Source organism: Amblyomma americanum, chromosome 2, assembly GCF_052857255.1.
Source record: "Amblyomma americanum isolate KBUSLIRL-KWMA chromosome 2, ASM5285725v1, whole genome shotgun sequence".
NCBI classification, from domain to species: Eukaryota; Metazoa; Arthropoda; class Arachnida; order Ixodida; family Ixodidae; genus Amblyomma; species Amblyomma americanum.
Window position 1 is genome coordinate 3,929,715 of NC_135498.1, and position 26,716 is coordinate 3,956,430.

The following is a 26,716-nucleotide window of genomic DNA, read 5'->3' on the forward strand; positions in this document are numbered from 1 at the left end:
ATCGGAGAAATGCTTCTGACATAACAAAAGACTGCTGAAAAGCCTATCAGTTGCTTTTTTCGCGTTGCAGGAACAGTACCAATGTCAATGTCTTCTGCTTGTCTGGTTAAGTTGAAACCTATAAATAAGGGCACTGGAGAGAAAATGCGCACCACGTAATAGTTAAACCTTTGCTACAGTTGCTGCAAAGGGATAAAAGCGGCTGATAGCAGTATTTTGTATAGTCTAAAACGCTTAGACGCTTCTGCGGTCGGCGTTATGCGGACGAAGTGCAAAATTGAAGCCCATTTCACCGCGCTACAGAACGCACTGTAGCAGACGACGCGCAAACCCCCGCCTACAGCTCTCACTGCTCCTGCGCAATAGTTTCTACGGCGCCCGCCAGAGGCATCCCGTGAAGCGCCGGCAGCACGGAGGGACATTCTAAGAGTGGACGACCCTGTACATGTTGCAATACTATCACATTGAAATAAATATTTTATAACCATACGTTGTTTTTGCACTGTGTTTGACCATAGGGCCGTTGGGGTCTGGGTGGGGAGCGCTGCGGTGAAACTTTGATACCCCTAATGGAGAACCCTGCACACTCGCTAGTAGGTGTTCATGGAGTCGTCGCTTAAAACGACACAATCGCAATTAAGACCAGCACTCGGCGGTCTCATAATAGGTCTCTATAGGGTCTCATATAAGGTCATATAGGCACAATTGAGGAAGCACGTGTCTTTCCAATATCGATATACTTGTCACACGAGCCACTTCGTGTGTAGTTACACTTACTTACCCGACACCGTTGTTACCCACTGACAATGATTCTGAATGAGCAGCCGGACAGCAGTTAAAATTTTAAGCATTTAAGTCCACTCCACTGCCATCAAGCTCAAATACCATCAGGCTATGTCCCCTTCCATATCATCGCGTCAAGCCACCGTGGGTGGTGGCTCAGCCTTCGGTATGCCTGCATATTCTCGGAATACTTAGGAAATCCTTAAGCAAGAGAAATGCGCAAAAAAGGACGGACGAGAAGGGCACAAGGAGCCCGTCCTTGTGCCCTTCTCGTCCCTGTCTTTTTTTGCACATTTCTCTTGCTTAAGTATGTGCGACCAACTCACCCAAAAACATGCACTCTTAGAACTTAAGAAATGCATGGTACCAGTCAGTGCACTGAAGCATCTTGCTCTGGCCTACATCTGGTCAGAATATCGAAACTACCTTTATTTATACCCCTGCCACACGACAAATTTAATGTCATTCTCATCAAATGACATTTGCACCTAACGCCATTAATCGGCTGCTACACGAGGATATTTAATGTCATTAGTTTGGAATGAACCTAATGACATTCGCCATCGAATGAGTTTGGTGAACTCATTCGCATTCAATCTCGAAGCGAATGTGTACTCTGGACGCCAGATACACAGCAGAAACAAGCGGCGTGAAAAAATAGCATGCGCACTGGCAAAGTTAGAAATTGTATTTATTCAGTTCTGCTAAAGAAATGTTAATTTCGGTGCGAACCTCTTGACACTAGAAGCTGTCGTGGATAACTGTTGCTCTCTGTCCCAACAGCAGCCAACGGCAGTGGCTGACCATGAAGCAGGGCCTTTCCCATGACTGTAGATCATTTTGGGTTGCGTGTTTCTTGCTGGTTGGCGTTCTATGTTCGTTTAGCTCGCAAGTACTTAAAGATGTAACTGAGCACTTCACCTTTGGAAGTCATTTCCACCCTGCGCGCGCCGCCGTGTTTGCCATATTGTTTGTTTACGTTTATCGGATTTGTGGTTGACTTTGTACTTGGCTTGGATTTTTATAGTTAAGGTGCTGGAGAATTGCCGGAAATATTTTGAGCTTATAATATTGCACAGAAATGTTCTCCTCCGCTTTTGAAACACTACATAACAATTTCAAACATCTTTTATGTGCACTGATGTCTTTCAATTGTAATTTTTTTCTTTCACTGATTGTCATTGCAATCATTTTCAAATGACATTATTTATTGCCATGTAGCACCAAAAAAGACCGAATGACATTCGATGTCATTCGATGTCATCAAATTCGTCATCAAAGCTGTTTAGTTGCTTGCTGGACAGATGTGTGCTTGTAGTGCTGGGTTGGTGCCATTTGCTAGATAAGCTGATTTCTTCTGGGTTGATAACTGTCTGTCTTGTTTTACTCCCCAGGAAACTAATTTTAATATATTTTTAGATACAATAGCCACTTGGCTAAGTGTAGCAATTGAAATAGGGAACATTTAATTTGGTTAGCAATTCATTAGTATGAGGTTGGTATAAGTGGGTGGGTGCTTACATCCCTGAACCATTCTAGTATTCATGTTGGGGGACATTTTGGGTAATATGGCATTATGTTTACGATGCTAAACTGATTTTGTGCTTGTTTCAATTACAGTTTTTGTGGCCACTGGTGAGTGAGAATGGCTTCAGTGTTGAGAACGCCGTGTGCGTGGTTTAATTTGTGTAATTGTAAATTGTGGTCATCGATACCGTAATATCCGGACTATAGCCCGCAGACTATACATATTTAAAGCAGAAATTTTCTATCATGCGGACTATCTATGTGTGCACACTATACACGATTTTATTTTTTCAGGTCGTTAGTCAGAGCCGGAGAAGCCTTACCGGTGCCTATGAAAGAAAAAAACGCCCCGAATGGGCGCCTACGACATGCTACCATGCTAAATAACATTGCAAACTCAGCTCCGATATGCAGTTAAGGGTTAACTTTGATATGCAAGGAAATGCTGTCGCAGCAGCAAAGAGTGGCTGGTTTCCAGTGCTTGTACTTGTGAGCACATGCGCAAAGCCTCACCAGTATGAATAGTAATAAATGCGGTCTTTTAAAAACCCGGTTTTGCTTCTTCACTGTAAAATGCTTGGTTACCCGTGGTATACTGCTTGTGGACAATCTAAAACACTTATTTTCACCCAAAATTCTTCCCTGCGGACTATACATTAGATGTGGGCAAGCTAAGCAAAAAAAAATTCTATTTTCAGCCGAAATTTGTCCCTGCGGACTATACACCGGGTGTGGACTATAATCCGAAGATTACGGTACATTGTTGAAATGACATTGAAGAGGTGTAGCACAGTGGCATAGGATCATTCGCATATTGTGGCTATTGCAAATGGAACTGCATACCTGCCCCTGGATGCCCTCTGAGACATGAACAATGCCAAGAGGAGAGGGACAGCTTCGATGTACTGGTAGGGAGACTTTTAACGAGGGTTTTTGTGTTTTTGGCCAGATATTGGAAGTATTAGAACATTGCATGTGCTTTGATTTTTGTGCTGCAACAATGACTTTGCACATGTAGCTGCGCTTCACATCTGTCACTTAGCAGTGTCCACTCAGCTAAAATTCGTTTTATCTTTTAATGTGCTGCGCTCAACTACACATTGAGCCTCAGTCCTTCTGCTTTATATGTGTCCTGCTGTGGTAATGGACATTACCACAGTAAAGCACTCTTCAGCATATTAAGCACGGCGGTGTGCTTCACTGTGTGCTGTCTTGTTTTTTTTTAAAATGGTTGCAGGTACGAGGATGGCTACCAGTACCAGAACATCTTTGGCCCGCTCGTGAAAATGGAGGCAGACTATGACAAGAAACTCAAGGAGTCGCAAACACAGGACAACATTGAGGTGCGCTGGGACATAGGCCTCAACAAAAAGATGATTGCGTACTTCACTGTGGCCAAGTCTGACACAGGTGAGTTAAAGACAGTCGAATCTGTTCTGTGGACTCAAAGATCAGTAGAACAATAAAATGCTGCATTGCTTTTAATGCAGTAGAACTCTATACCAGCCAGAAAAAAAAAAAAAGTACATCGTTATAAGCCCTCTCCCATCCTGCCCCTTTCTTTATTTTTTTTTAATTTCTAGTAAGGACAGCATGTTTCTGTGGAATCTGCTAACAGTAGTGGCTCTCGACACCATTCGCACGCACAGAATGTCCTAATGCCCTGTGATGCCAATCTGGGTCTGAGTTGATGGATCGGAGGCGTCAACAAAGAGGGAGGGCGCAGGGAGTGGGCGAAATTCAGGCATGTGTGTGCGCTTCTGCGTTGTTTTTGTTGCGGTTGCTTCAGTCCTATACAACCCTCTATTGCAGTCATGAAATCGTGTAATTAAGCTGGGGGCGACAAGGAAAATGCACGCGACAAACTTGACTCAGAGCCAACCCAGTCAGCAGCATCTCGTACTGCGTCATGCACTCTGTATTTCAGGCGGCACGGTTTTGTTTTCGCACCTTTGGTCATTTGCGCTCGCGCTGCAGCAGTGATGCAAGTGCACCAACAACTACAACAAGATTCTTGCAGCCTGTAAGTGTGCTCGGCGTTGGTGTGGGTGCAGCTTGTCGGAAACCGCCAACCACGGACGCTGTCCAAGCGCCATGGACTCTAGAGTTCCGCTTTGGCCAGTGTGCCATCACCATTCCACGCGCTAAGCGCAGGCTGCCAGAATGCCGGTATGGGGCTAACCACTATTGCAAGGTGACATTGGCGACTTAGCATAAGAGAAGGGAGCCTCAGCTGCAATGTAAAAGCCACGTTTCCATTGCATGAGTTTGTAATAGAGCATGGGCAGGATCGGCTGACGAAAACATAGCAGCTAAAAAAATGCAGCACTTGGCATCCATGAATGGCATCCATGAAAAAGCATCCATGAATTCTGTGAACTCCAAGGGCTCGTCGTGCCACCTTTGTGGGAAGTCCCAAGCACCATCTTGGTGTTCACTGGTTGGCTTCTGTGCATGGCCTGCCCAGTAAAGGGACTGCTTTTCAAGTTGTGGGCAGGATTAAATACTGGACCAGGAAAGAAGTAAAAAGTTGCTCTGCTCTCGCGTTTGTACCTCATCTAAATATGCTGCTTGAACTGTACTTGATTGCTACGTGGAGCACACGCAAATACCCCAAGTTTTTCTATGCTTTATAAATTTTAGGTATATATTGTAAAAGCTCTTAGTTCAAACTTCAGGGCACCGAAAAAGGTGTTGCAATTACCTGAACGTTCGAATTATCATACTACCCTGCAAAGACTGTCAAGAACTGCTTGCATTGCAGTAAATTTATTTGGTGAAATACTGGGAAATGGGTGCCCTCTCTTTTTTTGCGTTTCCATCAATGCGTTGTTGCATGCATACTGTTGGGAGCATTGAAGGAGAACTGCTCCAAAGTCATAAGCACCTTCCCAGCATGCTCCATGGTGTGACGCGGTAGTAAAGGCAGACCACTGCTACCATGTCGCATCCCTCACAAGCGGCATGTCGCGTGTGAGGAGTCTTCACCGCACAAACTGTGAACGGCACATGACTAGCATGCGATTTTGACACACTGGAAGGATGGAACCACATGGACAGAAACAAAAAACATGCTCAGGGTCTTTGATGTGGGGAGGAGGAAAAAGGAAAACCTGGCAGGGGAGAGAGAAAACACCAGTGATGCACTACACAGCATCTAAAACGGCACTGTGGGCTGGAGTTAAGCTCAGAAAATTTGATCCCGGCTGCAGCAGCTGAATTTCGATGGAGGTGAAATTCTAGAGGCCCATGTACTGTGCAATGTCAGTGCATGTTAAAGAACCCCAGGTGTTTGAAAATTCTGGAGCCCTTCACTATGGCGTCCCTCATAGCCTGAGTCACTTTGAGACATTAAGCCCCCATTAATCATAAACCATAATCAGAAAATTGAAACCAAACCTAAATGGTCGGACTGCTGTCCGAGATGGGGCCATCTGCTGGTCACCACGTCTACCGTTTCATTCCGTTGTCAGAGGTTCGCGGGCTGTGAACGACTCTGCTGCATGGAATTTATATTTTGAGTAGGGCTATTTTGACGATCTTGTGCTTGGAATTGATATTTTGAGTAGGACTATTTCGACGATCTCATGTTGCGCTGGCCATACCTGGATGCAACCTCCCATTGGGAGCCCATTCGAATTAACGTAGAAGAACGGCAGATTGGGCGAGTTGGAAATGCTCCATAATATTAAAACAGCGCTAAGCAACAAGGACGAAGAACGAAGGGAGGGAAGTTCTTGTGTACGTATAAATTGACCTGCTTACTTCAAATAAAATTTAGTAAGATCAGCGCCTTTGTGTGTATTCCCTTTGTTCTTCATCCTTGTTGCTTAGCACTGTTCTAATATGTCGAATTAACGAACATGCGACACCGCAGATTTAGATGGACATGACCGGGACTGAGCCGGCACTTCGAATTATCCAGGTTTCCGAATTAATGGGGTTGAATTAATGAGCTTTTACTTTGTCCTTGTGAAGGGTGTGCCAACACGCAGGGTACACTGCATGGACCCTTCTGTCAGTGTGTTGACTGGCCAGTGAGAGCAGCAAAGGATCCTCACCACCATTTGTGTGCCTGATGCGAGTGTCGTTTTACTTTTCCAGATATGCGGCTGATGCATGGAGATGAGCTGCGGCTACGCTACCTTGGGGAGCTGCACAAGCCATGGTCTGGTGTGGGCCATGTCATCAAGATCCCTGACAGTATCCTTTACACCTGCATTAATGCATTGGCCTGGTGTGTTTGGCAACTGTGCAGAAAGCACTGATGCCTTGTGACACTCGTTTTGCTCAAACATTCTGCACTGAGTTAGTTGGTACATTCAGAAGGATGCCAATACCAGCTGGTTTAGTACCTGGGTGAACAAAACAAAACAGTGCGAGGCAGAGTGCAGGGCTGCTAACAGCTATGGAACATTGTACTACCCCTGCAGGGGCACCTGCAGCGTGCAGATGTTGGTGAGTTGCGACACCACAGGTTCCCGAGCATTGGCAGAGACATCTCCGCGGGGGGATGATGGTAAGCAGTGCGTCACCGCAGACCCGAGCACCCGCACTTAGCGGTGCATGGCTCAGCCGTGTTCGAGGAAAAGCGGGTCCTGGTGGTTAAGCCAATGCCGAGTGTTTGGACCTTTAAGGGAAGACTCTCCTCGAAAAACTTTTTTAATTATGAAGTTAGAGGGCTGAAATTTGCACACCTGGTATAAATTAAGCTTTTGTTATGAAATATGTAATCAGTTTTTTATACCTTTAGTAGTTCAATTTTTATCCTTTATGAAATATGTAATTAACTCCTTTTTTGTGCACACAATTTTGCTTAGTAATCATTGTCACAGAGCATTTTAAAACACTCCGGGGTAGTTCATTACAAGCCACAGAATGTTGAAATCTAGGTTAAATTATTTTTGTCTGCATCTTTTTCAGCCAAGAAATTCATGAAAATTAAGGTGTCATTTTCTTTTTTACTTCAGTCTATTGGTATGGTACTCTTATAAAAATATGGTGAGACTAATTATATAAACAAGATTTCCACACACTCTATGCACCCCAAGGAACATCTGTGCAAAATCATTGTGATCCAAAAGGTATAAGATTAAAAAAATTGTGTGCACAAACTTTAAAAATGAACAAAAAAAACACCAATTTGACAAAAGCTCAATTGAAAGTTTATTTGTATGCTGGGATGCCAAAGTTCTCCTTCGTGGTAATGTGGTTCAACATGTTGGCCACTAGCCCACAAGACTAGAACCTTGTCAGGTGATCGTGTCCGACAGTTATCAAACGCGCACCGAGCATCGCTTTCACATAGATAGCGAAACTGTCGTGGGGGTTTCCACTGCACCGCTCTGTGTCGCTGCCTTCACAGCTGTTGGTATCAGAGCGTCGTGACATATACACAGCAGAAATTGGTGCCGCCGGGCATGCTCCATTTGCACATCTTAGCTCCAGGAGAGAAGCGAGGCCTTTCCTCTTGTTTTCAACCTCAATGACGGCGAGTTTGCAGGTCGGGCACATCGCACTGCTAATGAGTTTCATCAGCTCAACTTCGCAGATAAGGACGCTCTCCTCCTTTATCCCATCCCTTACAGCTCGGCTCGGGTGTCCACCGAGACGTGAGACAGATACTGTGGCATTTTCTTTCCTTAAGAACCAATTTTCAATTTTCCTTCCTAAAGCAGCTTGTGGGTAGTAGCGCGATCGGCGAGGGGTATGCGACTGCTCTAGAGGGCTTGGAAAGCGCCGTAATGAGGTCTAGTTCAAATAAACAGACGGACGTGCATAATGGACTTACACGGTCTGACTTTGTACTTTTGGCTCAAACATGGGAAGCCCACTTACTACGAACTTTGGCTATAATGAACGCAATTCGCACGACCGTCAGGTTCGTTATAAGTGGGCTTAACTGTAGATGCGGTTATGTTCACAGGCAATGTTCAAATTTGATTCCGGCCTGATAGTGCAGGGCTTTATGCCATGGTTAGTCGGGCATTGTTTGGCAACATATGCTTCCCTTTGTGTGTGGCTCCTTTCTTGACTGACCTGTTCCCAGACTACAGTGAAGAAGTGGGCATCGAAATGAAGACCAACCTCGGCGTCCCATCTGAATGCACCTCCAACTTTGTGGTGGACTTTGTCTGGAAGTCAACCTCCTTTGACAGGTGCGTGTATCTATCAGTTCTGTTTTGCACTGCCTGAGCCTATCACTTTGCTGTTAAGGCTGTGGCAAGGTTGGAACCCGGCAGTGCCCGTTGTTCTGCAGCACCAGCACATCTCTGCCTCCTTCCATTTTTTCTTTCATCCCTTCTCTCTGTGCATTTTTTGTGTCCACATTAAGCACAGCTGTTACGGTGCCTTTTCTTTTCTTGAAAATTTGTTGATACTCTATTTACTCGATTCTAAGCACCCCCTCTCCCCTTTTTCAGGTTGTGGTGCCCAAATTGAGGGGGGGGGGGGGGGGGGATTTGACAGAACATTCACGAAAAACAGGTGCAAACAGTGCAACCCACTGCTTGTGTCTGGTACTCGGTCACTCTCTCTGCTACTCCAGTCCATCGTGCCACTTGAGCCACTGCTCTCCGTATCCCACAGCAGATGTCTTCTGATCTGTCGAGGCAGTTTGTGATCGAACACTTTTTAAATGACTTGACCACAACGTCAACTTGGACCGACATTCATGTGTTCAAAATCCATGTTGTGGTGGTTGACAGATACACTTTCTGCAGTTTCCCATCAGCATCTGCTTTCTGTTGGAGTTCCACACCCACTCTTCATACTCCTGTCAAAGGTTTGCTTTAAAACACTTGTTAATTGAAATGTGGAGAGATTGCAGCACTGGCATCATTCCACCTGGAATCACCACCAGTCGCATTTACTGTTCTTGAGCCTGGTCTTCACATCCAGGGTAAGATGACTGTGAAATGTGTCTAGCAGAAGCATTGGCCGCGTGTGTGCCTTCGGGTCTGCTGAGCAGTGCTCCTGGGTGCTGCTGCCACGCGACTCGAATACAGTTGGACGTCAGCTGTCCTGTTATCCACCCTTTCTCCTGAACTCTTACGTTGACATCTTGAGGGAAATGCATTTTTTGGCATGTTTTTCCTACTGCAGAAGTTTTCGGTCATCAGTTTGGCATGGCATCACTGTGACACACTGTTTCTCATACTCTGTTGTCTCCACGTTCATTTTTCGAGTGTCTGCTTCATTAACTGTGCATGTCCTCAGCTTGTCAGAATACACCGGCGCCTCATCGGCGTTGCTGATCTGTCCGAGCCTGTAGCTCCGCTTTGTCACATACTGCTAAAAAGCGAACAGTTTTTGTTCAAAATCGGCTGCCATATTGTTGCCCAGCATCTCAAGGAAAATTCATTTCTTCTGATCATATGCGTCACTTAGTACGGCTTGCATGAACACCATGCGGGGAATCTGCATTCTTGTTGTAATCTCCATTACTTTCATCTTGATTGCATCAGCTGTGACTGCAAAGCCTCTGCATTGTTTGCTGTAAACAAACTCTCTTACTTCTTTTTCAAGTTGCGGATGTCAGTTCTTGCGTCATCTCGTGAACTGCTTATGTGCTGCGATCCCTTCGAAAATTTCGTCCCACTGCTACCTCCGCCTGATGATTCAGGCTCAGTCCACGCTGAATTCCGTGGTGGCACCGTGGCTTCCGTTACCTTTGGCAAGCATGATTGCTGTTCACTGGAACTGTAGCCGCTGCGGTGGCTTAGTTGTTATGGCGCTGAGCTGCTGACCAGAAAGACGCGGATTCGATCCTGGCCGCAGTGCTCGAATTTCGGTGGAGGTGAAATTCTAGAGGCCCGTATACTGCGCAATGTCAATGCACATTGAAGAACCCCAGGTGGTCGAAATTTCCAGAGCCCTTCACTACGGCGTCCCTCATGGTCTGAGTCTCTTTGGGACATTAAACCCCCCATAAACCGAACCATCACTTGAACTACAAAGTGTAGGCGGCCCTATTTGAACTCGTGCAGGCTTCCATTAGGGCTGTCAAACAACTGACAGCAAACAAAGCATCAGCATGCCTGCAAAACCCAATCCTGCGGAGTGCCGCTGATACCAGGTCCATGCGGCAACACGCTGATAGCGTTGTCAGGGTCATCTGTAGTGCACTTTGTGGCATTCTGTGCTGCCATCTATCATGTGGTGTCTGAATACAGCAACACAAGAAGCCGGTGATCAGGCCGCTGCGCCGCATGACTTCGACGCTTCGGCTCTACAACTGAGTGAGGAAACGTGCTTGGCTCTGTGCTCTTCCTCTCAAAAGAAGGGGTGCTTAACTCGCATGCAAACTTTTATTAGTGTATGGGGGCGGGGACAATAAGCCTATATATAGATTTGACAGTGGGTGCACGCCCCCTACAGCTTTTCCTTTGAAACAGGTCAGCGCTAAAAAAGACAAACACGGCGAGAGAACGACGACACAAGGGATGAGCGCTCGTTCTCTCGCCGTGTTTGTCTTTTTTAGCGCAGACCTGTTTCAAACGAAATGCTTAACCAACTAGCCCAGCACCAAGTTTTGCCCCTACAGCTGCTTCATCATAGTGAGTATGTCCAATAAAATGGAGAGTTAAGCTAATTGGTGCGGCATACTTTAAAAACACAGCACAACGCTCGAAGGACAAGCGAGCAGACTGGAAAAACGCTATCAACTGCGTCTTTTATTGGAATGACAAAAGTATATACAAATTATCTCAGCAACCAAGTGCGCATGTTCCCAGATAAAAAATTCATATTAACCAGTTTTATCAAGAAATTATATTTTCTCGAGGAATGAATGATAACTGATGGGGTGCTAACGCGCGTGTCAGAGTTGGTGTGAATGAGGGAGGCTTCTTCTAATTCTCTTTTTAGTTGTTCTCTTTGCGTGCCCGTGTTTAATGAAGTATCGGTGGCGTACAAGCACAAGCAAAAATGACTTTGAAAATGTCTATTGTGCCATTCAATCTTTCTTGTGTGCAAGGAGTATTTGAAATGTAGTTGCTGACTGATTTTTCGGACTTGGTGGGACCGGGAAAATGATCCGAATAATCGAACAGTCTAAAAAATTTGTGAACTTAAAAAAAAGATAACTTTTCTGCGAAAAACCAGCTCAAAATCTTGAAAATCACGCTCCTCATGTTCTGCCTACAAGTGATAATATTAGGGTGTATCTGAGCCGTAGTCATGCTTTCATCGTGTCCGCACGCCCTCATGTTATGATACCAGACAGTGCGACACTGCCACAAGTCGGCGCACTGATTCCGTTTAGAAATCCAAGATGGCACCTTTCACGGTGTTGTGGAAAACTGGTTGGTTGTGATAGCAATGCCTGCTTGCGTCTGTATTAGGCCGAAATAATGAACTTTCGGTTGAAAAACGATCTGCATAGCATTGTTGGAGTCTGTTTTAGTCTGAAAGTTTTCAATCTAACTTTTAGACTCCGTGAAGTCCGAAATATCGGGTCGTGAAAATGTACACGTTCCTATGAGGTGCACGACTGTTCCTTAACAAAGTTCGAAATATCGCGCAAGCTCTAATTATTGGAGTCCGAAAAATCGGCCGGCTACTGTATTTGCTTCAAAATTATTTGAAAGAAATCACTGTTCGCTTCGAATTCGCTTCGAACCAAAAAACCCCTATTCCCACATGCCTACTTTCGAGAACTTGTTGCTTTTTTAGCGAGACCCGAGCACTTTTGATGTTGTAACAATATCACATAGAGTCGGACCAGCATATATCGAACTCTGAAAAAAAAAAAAAAAGCTACAAGTTTGATGTAACATGTAATTTTATATAATAGTGGCAGTAAATTTAACAACATACAAACACGTTGAGGTAGGAAAAATTTTTCTGTGATAGCCACTTACTGCACACATATTACCAAGTGAGATAGTCAAGGATTTTTTCTGTTTCTTCATTTCGTTGCCCCGGAGAGAACACATTTTTCAGTATCATCGATTAACTATCGATAAATATTATTGATATTATCGACCGCAGCCGTCTTTGATGTGCAATAGTAATGAACCATGCCGAGCGCCTGAAACCCGTCGAAGCACATGGGTGCAGGTTCTCTCAAGTCCTCTGCACAGTTCGTGGTATTGGCAATGATGTCTTCATTTGCAAGCTCCCTCGTGGTCTCAGCGTAGTCGTTCACAGAGTCAGTTGCCCGCGGCTGCCGCATCACAAGTACCACCAAAAAATTGGGACAACTGGTTCCACAAATAATCAAAAGCTGCGATGGCTTCGTTGAGCTCACTCGACAAAGAATGTGCTCAGTTTTCTTTGGGAAACCAGAAAACAATGTCGGAAGCGGTTCTTATAGTTTTGCTTTTGACATCACTCCATGACCCACTGAGGTCTGTTTAGGTCTGTTCCAGTCCTCAGGTTCTGTAGGAGCCTTTCAATCAGATGTTTCCTATAAGCAACCTTCAGCGCACGGGTTATCCCCTGGTCCAAGGGTTGAAGCACCAACATAGTGTTCTGTGGCAGGAAGCGAAGTTCCATGTTACTAAAATTAGCACTGCAGTGGTAGACAGAGCAGTTCTCTTTGAGGAGGCCGACATTACGATCTTGGCCTATCACGTCGTCCCAAGGCTTCAGCCACTTGGCATAAAGTGTCACGTGCCTCTGAGACGAAGCCTCGCAATCGGAACTGAAATCCAGCCATTGAACATGGTTGTCTAACTCACCACTACTGCTCTAGAGAAAAAAAGAAGTGCCCAGGGAAGCTTTTTGCCTTTCAGGAACGCGCAGCGGAACAGACGCCTTGATTGGTGACCGGTGGTGTACGTCCGGTCAAAGTTTCATTTTTCACGCTGCCTTCTCGCGTTAGAAAATGAAAAAAAAAAAAGAAAACAAACAAAACCTGAAGCAACTATTAGATGGTGTTATAGAAGCAAACTAGGTGGTGCAGCTTGTCCAGAATGATGACTTTAATTTTTGGCGGCAGGTTCAAAACAGGCCTAAGGCGCAAAAATGAGGAGAGGCCTTCTTTGATATCACAATAATAAAAAATGTGCTGGTGCATTAGGTAAAATATCTTGGCAGTATGTTCCAAAGACCCTAAAGCACCAAATAAATAAAACCACTGTTGACATTTACAAATTAAGCACCTGCATAAAATACAATGTGAACGGTAAAACGAAATATGTGAGCATGCACAGATATCCTGGGCCTCTGAGACAAAGTTTTGCTATCGAAAATGAGATCCGAGCATTCTATTTAGTTGCCTAACTCACCACTACTGCTCTAAAGAAGACAGCATAAAAACAAAGAAAACTGCTCATTGTAGCCTTTCGCATTTGAGGAGCATGCGGCGAAACTGACTTCATGATCGGCGACCGGCGGACTATCTCCAGACAAATTTTCATTTTTCGCGTCGCCTCCTGTCGTTATAAAATGAAAAAACAAAATTGAAACCAAAGAAATGATGTTATAGCAACACAATAGATGGCGCAGCTTTTCCAGGAGCACAGTCTTGATTTTCTGGCTGCAGGTCTAAAACGTTGGTCATATATGACCCGTAGCCTATGGCACGGTAAGGAAATAGCTAGACAAACCGCAACAAACACCGTAGTGTACCAGTGTTTAATGATTCAAAAATTTCAAAATACAGTGTTAGCGCACATACAGTAGAACCCCTCTATACATAGTAAAGTCACTCGGACCAGCAAAAATCTTTTATATATCAGTTTTTGGTGACGGCATGGCTCTGAGAATGCTCTCTGGTTACTTACTAGATACAAAGTGTTTGCTTATAAAAGATGCACTCAGATATACTCTTCATCCTGGTCTTATCGACCCTTTATGTTATAATTATTTATTTTCAGTTATCACATTTTATGTTATCACGTTTTTCAATTTCGTTTACATCTTGTGGAAGTACAGCATTCGCACAAATAAAATGTGGCTACACATGTAACGCTGGTTTGATTACGTGCAAAAACCAAAAATTTGCATGAATACGGTGTCATCTTCCGCAGCCTCAGCGTCATTTAGGAGGTAATAATCAAGAAAACCATGACATGGTCAAGCGTGGCAAAACCGTCCACGCAGTTCCACCGCTGCCATGCTGCAAACGTTTGCCCTTTTCTTCCCTTCTCTACTTATTAATGCACTTTTACTAGTTTGCTTTCTTAGCAAACCATGCCGCCTTCTTTCTTTCTGCATAGCCAGCTGCCCTTTTTTTTTTCATGCACGCCGTGTGCTTTGTCTTACGGCCAAAAGGCATTTGAGAAGTTGGCTTATCCTCACTCTCATGAGCATAATGGTGAAGCCATCTCAAAAAAGTGCCTTATTATTTATTGTCTTTGGTACCCATTTCCCTCTAAACATTGGCCCAGCGATCCTCAACTTCGCGCGTGGCGCGATGTCATCATTTTGCGGGAAGTGCGTTGCCACCGCCAGTTGCACTCTACTAAGCAGTTTCCTGTAAAAAAAATCTACTATAAACAGAAAAAAATATCAGTCTATGGATGGCGAAATGGGACCGCAGTTTCACTTCACTGTGTCTGAGTTTTTACCTTATCCTAGTTTACTATAGCAGGGTTCTGCTGTATTTGGCCTAACTACGCAAATCAGCTGCCATTTTTTAGGACCTATTCACAAAATTTGCACCTAATTTGCTCACCTCCTTTTTGGAGTCTTATTTTTTAAAAAATAAAGTGCACAAATTATGTGAGTCTTCGACTAACAATATCTTGCTATAGGCTTGTCCTCTTTCGGGAAGCTGTCAGTGACAGCTTACTGCTGCAGCTGTATTCCGTTTGCACGTGGCTGAGATGACACGTGGCTGCATGGTGCAGGATGCAGGCGGCACTGCGCAAGTTTGCTGTGGACGAGTGCTCAGTGTCAGCGTACATCTACCACCGCCTGCTGGGGCACGAGGTGGAGGAGGTGGTCATGCGGTGCCCCCTACCCAAGCACTTCTCAGCTCCACAGCTGCCCGAGCTGAACCGCTCACAGGTGTATGCAGTGAAGCATGCACTGCAGCGGCCTCTGTCACTCATCCAGGGCCCGCCTGGCACGGGCAAGACGGTTACCTCGGCGACAGTGGTGTACCACCTGGCCAAGCAGAGCACAGGGCCCGTGCTGGTGTGCGCGCCCAGCAACATAGCAGTGGACCAGCTGACTGAGAAGGTGCACCAGACGGGCCTGCGGGTGGTGCGGCTGTGCGCCAAGAGCCGGGAGGCCCTGAACTCGCCTGTCTCTTTCCTGGCGCTGCACAACCAGATCCGCAGCATGGACGGCCACTCGGAGCTGCACAAGCTGCAGCAACTCAAGGACGAGACGGGCGAACTGTCCTCGGCTGATGAGAAGCGTTACCGCATGCTCAAGAAAGCCTGCGAGCGGGAACTCTTGGAGGCAAGCATTTTTATCAGTTTTCTTGGTTTTGCATGTGGCGGCACGGTAGCTCTTATTAGCTCGCTCTTTAGTTTTATCAGTGGTGTCTGCAACACTGCCTGCCATTTGTTTCGGTTGGCAGGTGTGTCAAGATATTGTGGAGGGCTAGATGCTTAATGGGGGGAAGCGAGAATCAGATCGCGAAAATCTCAGAAAAAAATCGATTTTTGGAAAGTAGGCTTTTCGGAATCTTGTACTGAAATATTTCACCGGGAAACAAACTTTGAGCACTAAAAATAAATATATTTGTCTGTGCCGGCGTCGAGACATCCTCCTGAAATCGCGAAAAAGCCGCGAAGTTTAAGGCGTGACTGCTCGGCTTTCCCGCCACGGAACCCATTTATTTTGGTATTGTTGGAAAGCCCGGCTCTTTGTCCCAGCCCTTCATTTCCTCTCCTGCCAGCCAGCAAGCGCACAAAAAAAGTAAAACCTCACGACGGCAGCACGAAGCAGCCAATGGATGCCGCGCCCCGGCTGGCTCTGCGCCACGGCGCATTGTAAGGTGCGTCCTCATTGGCCGACGCCGCGGCATAATGGCGGCCAACGCAAGGAGCGCCTGCTTTTGTCCGCAGCTGGAAAGCCTTTCCTTCTCTTGTGTCTTGAGGACTTCGACCACATGCAATGGATCGTCGCACCTTCGAAAAGAAGTACCGGACGAAGCATGCCTACGGGAAGCGTGAACGCAAGCCCGTCACAGCAAGGAAGAACCGATGATTGTCAGCAGGTGGTTCGGCCGAGCCGAGCGTCCGTTCAGAATCTGTGGAGTACGCGCCCAACGTGCTCTGTGATCTCTCGCCCAACGCGCTGTGGGATTTTGCGCCGAGTCGAGCGCCAGCCAGCGATAGTGAGATGAACCACGACCTTTCGCTGCCGAAGCGCGGGCGCAGCGCTACTTCACAGGTGACGATCGACGTGCCAGTGAGTCTTGCCGTTTACAAGCGTCCAGTCGCAAGTTCGTCCAGCACAGATCACGGAGTGGGCTTGCAACGGCCATCGCCGCCCGACTGCAGAGCATCGGAGACACGCTTCCACGGTGAGTCGTTCAACGCTCAGATGTCTCCGCAGCCAACAACCGCCAGTGAAGGCAGTACCATGCCATCGACAAGTTCCGGCGCTTCGACGGAGCTGCAATGCGGGTGCACGCTCGCTGCCACGGATGCGCCGGCGGCCATCCTTGCCGATCATCGTAGTGTTGACTGTTCGCCCAGTGAATGTCGCACTATTCAAGCTCACCTGAAAACACGATTTGTGTCCATGGAAACTGCAGAAGTGCAAGCGTCGAGTGTTCGCGAATCGCTTCGCACGGTTTCAGCAATGGAGCACAAATTCGGGCTGACTGGCTCACAGGAAAATGCAATTCCTGCATCTCCAGATGAGGAGTTTATGCTTTTTTAAGTTGCAGCTTTGAACTCGTTGATTGGTTCCATGCTTTACCCAACTTGTCAGCAGCCCGGCCTAGCAGTGAACCCCGAGACTGAACTGGGGCTAGCTGTGAAGATAGTACTTTCATGCATTGCCTGTGGTACCCTCCAGTCTGAGTAGTCCTCACAAAGGAAGAGTGGCTCTAGAGCCTTTCAGGTCAACATCAGACCTATGCAAGCGATAAAGAGCATTGGGAGAGGACCAACTGCTCTTAATGACTTCTGGGCCGCCATGAATGTCTCGCATCGTGGGCTACACCACAAAACATACGAAGAGCACCTCAAAAAGACTTTCAAGCCTGCCGCAGCGGCAAATGCACACAACATCTTCACAGATGATGTAGTGGCAGTGAAAAAGGTGTACACTGATATAGAGACTACATTTTCAAAGAACATCACAGTAGTGTATGATGGTACATGGTCGACACGCGGCCACGGTTCCCATACTGGTGTAGGCTGTATAATTGAGTTTTATACAGGGCTTATGTTGGACTGCATAGTTCTCTCCATCTTGGGTGCAGCCGACAGCTAGCAGAAAGTGACCCCAACTATGCTGAATGGAAGCAGCATCACCAGTGCCAGAAAAGCACTGACCTGAATTTTGGAAGAATAGAGGTTGAGGCTGCACTACAGCTGTTCTGGCGCTCCTTGTACAGAAATGATTTATGTTACACGAACATAGTTTGTGATGGGGACAGACGCATGTTTCGCACTCTATATGATGAAGTTTATGGTTTTGTGCATCTATCTAAAGAAGACGGCATAAATCATGTGATAAAATGAATGGGGGCTGCACTTCGCTCTTTGGTAGCCAAGGCAAAGAAAGGAGAGCCACTAGGTGGAAGGGGGGCCTGACACAGCAGCTCATCAAAAAACTGACGAACTACTAGGTCTCCTCGATTTGGCTGCACTTTCTGCACCAGTTCAGGAAGTGCGGCACTCTCGCACTCGATTTGACAGTGCAGCTAGTACCACCTGCACTTCGGCACTCGATTTGGCCTCGTGCTGCACGAGTTCTTCTGCACTGCTGCACTAGCCTCCCGGCGAGTTCTCTGCTAGTGCAAGTAGTGCAAGGTGCTTGGCGCGCTCCGTAGCAGACGGGTCCGTGGCCGCTTGTTTTGTGAACGGCGTTGAGACCATGTTTGAGACGGCCGCGTACCCGTGAAAGACGCGGCATCTGCGCCGGGCCCTCACCAAGCAGCTGAAATGACAGTGCGCGTATACGTGTGTGTATGCGCGCGCGTGTGCGCGTGTCTGTGTACGCGCGTAAGCGACTGGCTGGCATGGCGCACGTACGGAAGTACGTACTGCGTATGGGTTCGCATCTTTCTGTCCAGCCTCGCACGTTGCTTACACCATTTCTATTTTGTTTGCAATTATTATTATAGACGCAGCACGATGGAGCGCTTCCATAAGAGGCAGATTGTGAGATGTTTTACAATACGTGGGCGATCGCAACGTTTGTGGCTCGCTGCGACGTCAGTACCTCTGCTTACGACAGCGACTGGGCTTGAGGTCGCCGTCAGCCCACACCTTCGCCTGCCACTTAGCCTCTGACAGTCACGTCGCCGTCACCGTCCACCGAAAGTGAACGCGATTGAGTTCAAATATAGATCAGGCAACTCTTGGCGGACAACCCTAGTCACTTTTCGATAGGTCGGAAGCAGCCTGAATCACGCGTATGGACTGTAAAAGATTGTCTCGAGCGGTAGTCTGAATAACCTGTCTAATTAATTGTTGCCTCTTCGAAGTACCCATTGAATCAGTGACGGTCGACCGGCCTGCGCCCCTTTAAACAACGCAACGGAATGAACGGTGTCAAATTCTTCACAACTTTTGGAATTAACAAAGTTCATAGCCGCTCCACGAGATGTGCCACTTGGAGCAAATACACAGCGTGCAATGCAGCTAGCACAATCTCGCGCATATGTGAAAACACGCGACAAACACCAACACGTACATGGCCGCAGCAGACGAAAGTTTCTGCACTTTTGTACTCGATTTGGCCGCTGCACCGACAGCACTAGTGTCGGGCTACACTCGCGCCGCAAGAACTGGCACTACACTGACACGGCACTTTTGTGACCTAGTGCAGAAAATGCAGCCAAATCGAGGAGACCTACTATGGGCTTGCTTTGCGGAACCACTCAGAAATCAAGGAAATGCAAAGGGCAGTGATGGCAACATACTATCACATTACATCAACAGATGGTGAGCCCCATCATGAGCTGTGTCCCCCTGGCTCCCCTTAGCTGGTGCAGCCACCGATCAGCTGAGGCAGAAGGGCAGCCAGCGTCAGCTCACAAGTACAAGCTTTCAGCTAAAGTCGCTGAAGCACTTCTGCCTGTGTACCAGCGCCTCTCAGACTCACAGTTGCTCTCCCGGTGCAGAGGAGGAGGCAAAACGCAAAACTCAGGCTGAGAGTCTCCATTCAGTGATATGGTCATTAATATCAAAAGACCAGCATGCCTCACTGTTTGCCATGGGAACAGCAGTGCATGAGGCGATTTCAAGGTACAACTCGGGCAGTCTGAAAGTTAATTCAGACCTGTGCACAACATTGGGCCTGCGCCCTGGTACCCTCTCTCTTCAGTGGGCTGTCGAGAAAGATTCCCAGTGAGTGAAGAAGGCACACAGAGTCCATCTCCTGAAAGGACAAAGGGCTAAGAAGTCACGTGCTACCAAGGACACCAAATATTATAATGCAGGAGCATTCTAGACAGTGTGTGCCAGTATGGAATTTGCAGGCTTGTTTTCTCAAAAGTTTGTTTTGAGCTTATCACCTTGCTTGTGGAAAGCATAGCATGGCAATGGAAGCACGGATTTTAATCCTGCTTCTTTTGTTGCAATTGCTGAAGTGTGCATTATGTCAAGGCAGTCTCAGATTTACCGTTTAGGCTCACCATTTTTTATTACACAATAACTGGAGCATGGTACATTCTAAACATAAAGAGAAGGTGCATACTATGTCGTTTGGAAATAGAGCAGAGAAATTTAAAAAGAAATTAAGAGTATCTTGACTTAAGACTATACAGTCAAGCCCACATATAACGGCCCCACTTAAGGGGGGACGCGGGTCTTGAAATCGCGAAAAATGGTCAAAAATCGCAATTTTTGAAAATTGCGATCTTGAAGTCTTTAATGTCCCATGCCTCTACAAAATATTTTAGCTGAATTCCAGCTCAAGGTATGAAAAAAATGGCAATTTAGAAACCTCGGTGAGCCAAAAATTGACCATTTGCGGAAAAGTTTCTGCGCATGCGCGGTGAAGGTGCAGCTAGCGACCTCTGTAGGCGATTCGGTTTTGATTGGAAAACATGAGCTGGCCGTGCCTTCCAGCGCTGCAGTGCGGCGACTGATGTGAGCTGTAACTGCCACGTATCTGCCATGTAACTGCAACGCGTTTCTAAATGTAGCAGGAACAGTCGTTTCGAAACGTGCTCGATGCGCGAATTGCTGGCTCCATTAACGGCTTCGTGTTTTGCGCGTTGTATCTCGTCGCGGCTTTTATTACGTACAAGTGTGCAGCCGTTGGCGCAGCTCTGTGAAAGCAGCCTGCTGCTCGGCAGTCCAGACGAACGGTGTATCGTCACGTGTTAAACGGGTGAGGGGTTCAGCGATCTTGGAGAAGTCGGCGATAAAACGACAGTAGTAGGCGCACAAACCCAAGAAGCACTTGAGCGTTTCCTTTGTAGTAGGACGGGGAAACTTGGCTACGGCGGCAGTTTTCTCGGGATCGGGTCGTATGCCATCGGCACTCACAACATGGCCGAGATACTTGAGCTTTTTGTAGCCAAAGTGACATTTCTCGGGTTTAAGTGTCAAGTTGGCCAACCGCAGGGCATCCAACATGGTCCGCAGGCATTCAAGGTGTTGTTCGAAGGTTTCTGAAAACACCACCACGTCATCTAGGTAAACTAAACAGGTTTGCCATCTGAGGCCAGCCAGAACAGTATCCATCATGCGCTGAAACGTCGCTGGCGCAGAGCAAAGGCCGAAGGGCAACACCTTAAATTGGGTGTGATGAAGGCCGTTTTTTCGCGGTCACGTTCATCAACCTCAATCTGGCAATATCCGGTCTTCAGGTCGATCGACGAAAAATACTTGGCGCGGCGAAGTCTGTCGAGCGAGTCGTCGATGCGGGGCAGGGGGTAGACGTCCTTTTTCGTTATGGCGTTCAGCTTACGGTAATCCACGCAAAAGCGCAGTGTCCCATCCTTCTTCTTAACAAGCACAACGGGCGACGACCACGGGCTCTTAGAGGGCTGAATAATGCTGTCTGTAAGCATCTCCTTCACCTGCGTTTGGATAGCGTCGCGTTCCTTGGGGGAAATGCGGTATGGCTGCTGTCGTATGGGGCGAACGTCATCGGAAGTGATGATCCGATGCTTCGTGATCGTCGTTTGCCGCACTTTCGAGGAGGATGCGTAGCAGGTTTTGTACTGGAGCAGTAGGGCGCGGAGGTCACGCTGCTGAGTCGCAGAGAGTCCGGAGCTAATATCTATGCGATCCAGGGACGTGTCCAGACGGTCCATGGCCTTGGACGCAAAGCACTCAGTAACATCGGCCAATTGGTCGACCCACGCGATGGCAGTAGCTCGGAAAAGGTGACGAGGCTCGCTCGTAAAATTAGTAATCAGGAGTTCCGACCGACCGTTGCGGAGGTGGACAACACTTCGGGCCACGCAAATGCCATGTGTCAGCAGCAAGGAAAGGTTGCCCTCGGCGACTGCAGGTCCATCACGTAGCCCATCATCGCATTCGACGCTTGCAAAAACACTGGAGCGCGGCGGGATCAAGACACTTTCAGTGGAAATACGAAGGGCGGAGCTGCGTTGCCGAACGTCGGAGGTGTCGTCGGCTTCCGCTGTCGAAAACGTAACGGTCCTGTGGCTCAGGTCAATAACAGCACCATTCTCACAGAGAAAATCTACGCCCAAAATCAGGTCACGAGAACAGCCGCGGAGTACCAGGCAGCTAACTACGAATGTCGAGTCGCTGATCTGGACCCTAGCCGTGCACTGTCCAAGCAGAGTAATGATATGGCCCCCCGCCGTCCGGATCTGCACGCCAGAGCAAGGGGTTGTAACTTTCTTTAGAAGCGCAGCCAATTTGCCACTGATGATTGAAAACTCCGCTCCTGTGTCCAATAACGCACTAATGCTGTGACCGTCGAGAAGCACGGGTATGTCGAGAGAGAAGCGGTCCTTTAGTTCAGCTGCTGTCGTCGACGTCGTCAAAGCTCTATCATCGGATATCTGCGTCGTCTGCATCATCAGGGGGTCTTTACAGCGTCGATATCCAGCGACCACGCCCCCGGAGGTCGCTGTCCTCAGTTTTCCCGGCGAGGGCTGGGCGAGCGGTCCGCCGTCGCTCGCGAGGAGTTCTGCACATTCGGTGAAAACGATGGACGGCGAGGTGACGGTGATCGGGACTGACGGCGCGCCATGGACCACTGAGGTTGCTGGGTAAGGTACTCTTCAATCTCACGGGGCCGTTGGCCAAACCGTGGCCTTGGCACATCGGAGGGAAAACCCTGCAGGCCAAGCTCTCGATATGGGCACCGGCGGAACAGGTGACCGGGCTCTCCACAGTGGAAGCACAAACGCCGGCGGTCAGGGCCACGCCAGACGTCCGCTCTGCGCAGGGATTCTCGATAACTCGGGATGCGCTGCTGCCCTGGCTGCACGGAGTGTAGCAGAAGTCGTGATGGTTAGGAAAAACTGCCGCTGGATTCGGGGCAGGACGTCGCAGCGCGTCAACGTAGGTCGGGCGGCAGTAGTCTGTCTGGTTGGGCGGTGGAAATGCCGGTGGATTTGGGGTGGGGCGTCGCAGAGCTTCAGCATATGTCGGGCGGCAGTAGTCTGTCTGGGTAGGCTGTGGTTCGGAGTGTAGTAACGGAGGCCTGATAGCTTGCTGCACCTCTTCGTGGATAACGCTCATAAGGGAGCTGGCCGCTGGCTGCGACATACCACAAATCTTCTCTAGCTCCTCACGGACAACAGCGCGGATCATGTCGCGGAGACAGTCGGTATTGCGGTTGAAAACCGGGAGGGACTCCGTAACAGAAGCAGCAAGGACTGGCCGGTCGTACGCGGTGGAACGCTGCTGGAGGACCTGCTCCATTGTGACTGCCTCCGCTAGAAATTTGGCAACAGTGCTGGGGGGGCTGTGCACGAGGCCGGCGAAAAGCTGTTCTTTAACACCACGCATTAGGTGGCGCAGCTTTTTGGCTTCTGACATAGCTGGGTCAGCCCGTTGGAAGAGCCGCGTCATGTCTTCGTCGTACATGGTAACAGTTTCGTTGTGCATTTGCATATGGGACTGCAAGGCTCGTTCAGCTCGCTCCCGACGATCAGCGCTGGCATACGCGGCGAGCAGTTGACGTCGGAACTCAGGCCATGATGAAAGAGTGTCCTCACGGTTTTCGTACCATGTACGACCACCGTCCTCCAGGCTGAAGAAAACGCTCCTCAGCTTGGCGGCGTCATCCCATTGGTTAAACGCAGTGACACGTTCAAACTGGAGGAGCCAGTCTTCCACGTCCTCCAGTTGAGTCCCGTGAAAGGACTTTGGCAGCCGTGGGTTCTGGAGGGTGTAGTACGCGGTGCCTTGTATGACCGGTTGAGGAGTAGGCGCCGAGGGAGAGTCGAATGGCCTGAGCACAGGAGGCAGTCGGCCAGGCAGCGAGGTTGTTTCCAATAGCCCATGCTCAGGGGGCAGTCCAAGATTTCTGCTGCTGACCCGGTGCACTGGCGTGTCGACAGGGAGAGGTCTGGGGTCCTCGGTGTTTGGAGGGGTGTGCGACATATTCCAGAGCGATTTACCCCGCACCTCCACCACAAAATGTCACAAATGGGCTGCAGAATCAAGAGGCTAGGCACAGGCCGCAAGAAATCAAGCAGTGTCCAGCTGCAAAGAGCACGCGCGACTCACTTCTTCTTTGTCCTCAAGGCGCCGCCCGGGGACACCTGGCGGCATTTTGAGGAGAGCTCCTGCAGTGGGGAGGGGAGGGGGGGCGCTCGGCGAACTTGGCAGAGCGCCAAGACGTTGTGCGCTCCAAGCTGAAGCTTGAACATTCGCATTAGACACTCCTCACTGTCCTGTTTTTAACCTCGCAACAAGCAGTTTCTCGCTTCAACCAAGGAATGGCAGCAACCAGCAGAGCTGTTGCAGCACAGCTTGGTTACTGGCCTGGGAGCTGCCTCATTGGTAGGAGCCTTGAAAAAGATACAGAGGCTGTGCAGGTCTGATAAGCGTCACACCAATGCTGAAAAGGTGAAGAAGAGGATGGCCAAGAAGCACAAGCCTGACAGCACCCAGGACCACTGCCCAGGACTTTTGTGAATGTGTGGCAGATTCAAAGAAAATAGCAAGTGATTTTCTGAGCTTTTTTTTTTTTTTGTCAAGTGCCAATGCAATATAGAGGTTTTCACAATCTTTACATGAACAGATTTCTGTAAATTTGGTGGTATTGGGTTCAGCGATGACTGGGCTGCATGCTAAAGCATTAAATTTTTCCATATGACCAGTAAACAAAAATGGCAGAGTAAGCAAAACTTTGAATGCAATTTTCTCAGCTTTGCTTTTTCGGTCAAATGCCTTTGCCTTACGGAACTTCTCATAATGTTTGCATCGACTGATTTTATTGAAGTAGGTATCATTTTTTTCAGCAACACCTCAGCTACATCCTAAAGCTTTCCAATTTTCATTAAACACAATAGACTAGCAATTAGGTCAGATGTAAGCTAATTACTCCCACGTTTTTTTTCCTACTTTGTTATTCATTCATGACCTATGTGATGACTTTTTAAAAATTTCTTTAGCTTTAGGATGTGCAATGGGTCCTTAAAAATTACAGCATTACTTTAAAACTAGTTTTTTTAATTAAGAAATCACCATAATGGCCCGTAAGAAAAGACCTATGTGGCATAAATTATTTTGCCATATCTTCATTTCTAGACGAGATATATAAAATCTGAATATATATTTGGGATTAGCATTCAAAGATATATCTGCATGGCAATTTTCAGGAAGATATGTTGTGAAATAAAAAAAAAGTTCTCAAGACCCTCATTCCCCCTTAAGATGAACTTTCGCTTTTAACGAACGAGACGTGGGCGAGCGTCAAATTATACATTGTTTCAGTGGCACAAAATCACACGTATAACGAACGTCATTAAGACCTGCTGACCGGTTACAACGAACGGACGGCGTAGACCCTGTGGCGCGATGCGAGATAACCTGCCTCCGACCCCTTTGTTCGCCTGGCGCGCGGTATGTTTTCCAGAGTCTCATCGCAGGCGAACTGCCCACCCCGTTTCGTGCCACTCTCAAGCCAGCTACCCTTTCCCCGCCGACGCGCCTTCCAAGATCACCCTCCCGCCCTTCCTTGCAACTCCGCTCCCCTCTCTCCTCACTCTCTTGCAAATCCGCGCGTGGCCTCCGCAATCAACCGCGCTAGGGTGGCTAGAACTTTTTGAGGTGTGTAAAGCGGCCGCCGGAAGCTGCCCCCCAAAACGCACCGATGCCGCGCGGGGGCGCTGAAAACAGCGGCGCCGTCAGAGCGAGCAGCCCGGAGTGAGCCACCGGAGCATTGCTCGCAACAAGAAAGCATCGCTTGCGCTGATTTTTGCTTACTGAAGCAGATGAAGTTAAGGTGCATGGACCGCTAGATGCGTCATTTCTGCCGCGAGCTTTGAGAATGCCACCAACAGCAAAAGAAAAAAAAAGACCCAGCGCTGGTGTTTTGTGCCCACAAGCCAAATTTTACTGCGTATAACACGGGTTCACTTTTTTTTAAAGGAGTAAATCAAAAGGAAGACGAAAAGGACGGAAAAACCGTGAAACCATGCGTTCTTTAGCGGCCTTATCATGCTGTTGTGTACTACGTGGATGAACAACTGAAAATAAGCGTTCTTCCAGAAACGCGTCTTTTTCTTACTGTGCTGTTTTGCTGGGGAAGTGCCCTTGTCACACTTCTATGCTTCATGAGCTGCACTTCTTGGGAGCGTTTCTTTGAAAAGGGAATTCTCGTTTGCTGAGATTGCAACGCATGTAAAAAACTCCACGCGGTGGAAAATTAGTCCGGAGCCCCCCACTACATTTTTACTGTTTATTTTCGGCTTCGGCACGTAAAAACCCACTAAATTTCTCACAGTACAGACGCGTATGCGACACAATGTAGTCTTGACATATAATGGTCTAAGGAGCAGAAGAAAAGCATGCAACGCTATCCGAATATGTTAAAATTTTCAACACAGTAGCAGCGCAAATCTCCATGCTTTGTTTAGAGCATTTGGGCTTCAAATCAAAGCTCATGAAAAACAGATCTAGCTGCTCTGTTGTTATCCGTTGCTACTCGACGTGTGTATCTTAGCGAACCCCATCGCAGGAGGCAAGAGAAGGTGCTGACGCAAGACACTCACTTTCCACTTCATACATTTTAACGTCCCAAAGGGACTCAGGCCATATGGGGGACGCCGTAGTGAAGGGCTCCGGAAATTTCGACCACCTGGGGTTCTTTAACGTGTACTGACATCGCACAGTACAGGGGACCTCTAAAATTTTGCCTCCATCGAAGTTCG

The 26,716-nt window shown here is 47.8% G+C and overlaps 1 protein-coding gene across 1 annotated transcript in view; it reads left to right on the forward strand.

The window, feature by feature from the left end:
- The window catches only part of Upf1 (Upf1 RNA helicase), a 50,559-nt gene that overhangs the window by 11,219 nt on the left and 12,624 nt on the right, over nt 1-26,716 (forward strand). The window contains exons 4-7 of the mRNA XM_077652825.1: nt 3,548-3,720; nt 6,415-6,513; nt 8,360-8,468; nt 15,111-15,669. Of these exons, the coding sequence (XP_077508951.1) occupies nt 3,548-3,720; nt 6,415-6,513; nt 8,360-8,468; nt 15,111-15,669 (940 nt within the window). The remainder of the gene's footprint in view (nt 1-3,547; nt 3,721-6,414; nt 6,514-8,359; nt 8,469-15,110; nt 15,670-26,716) is intronic.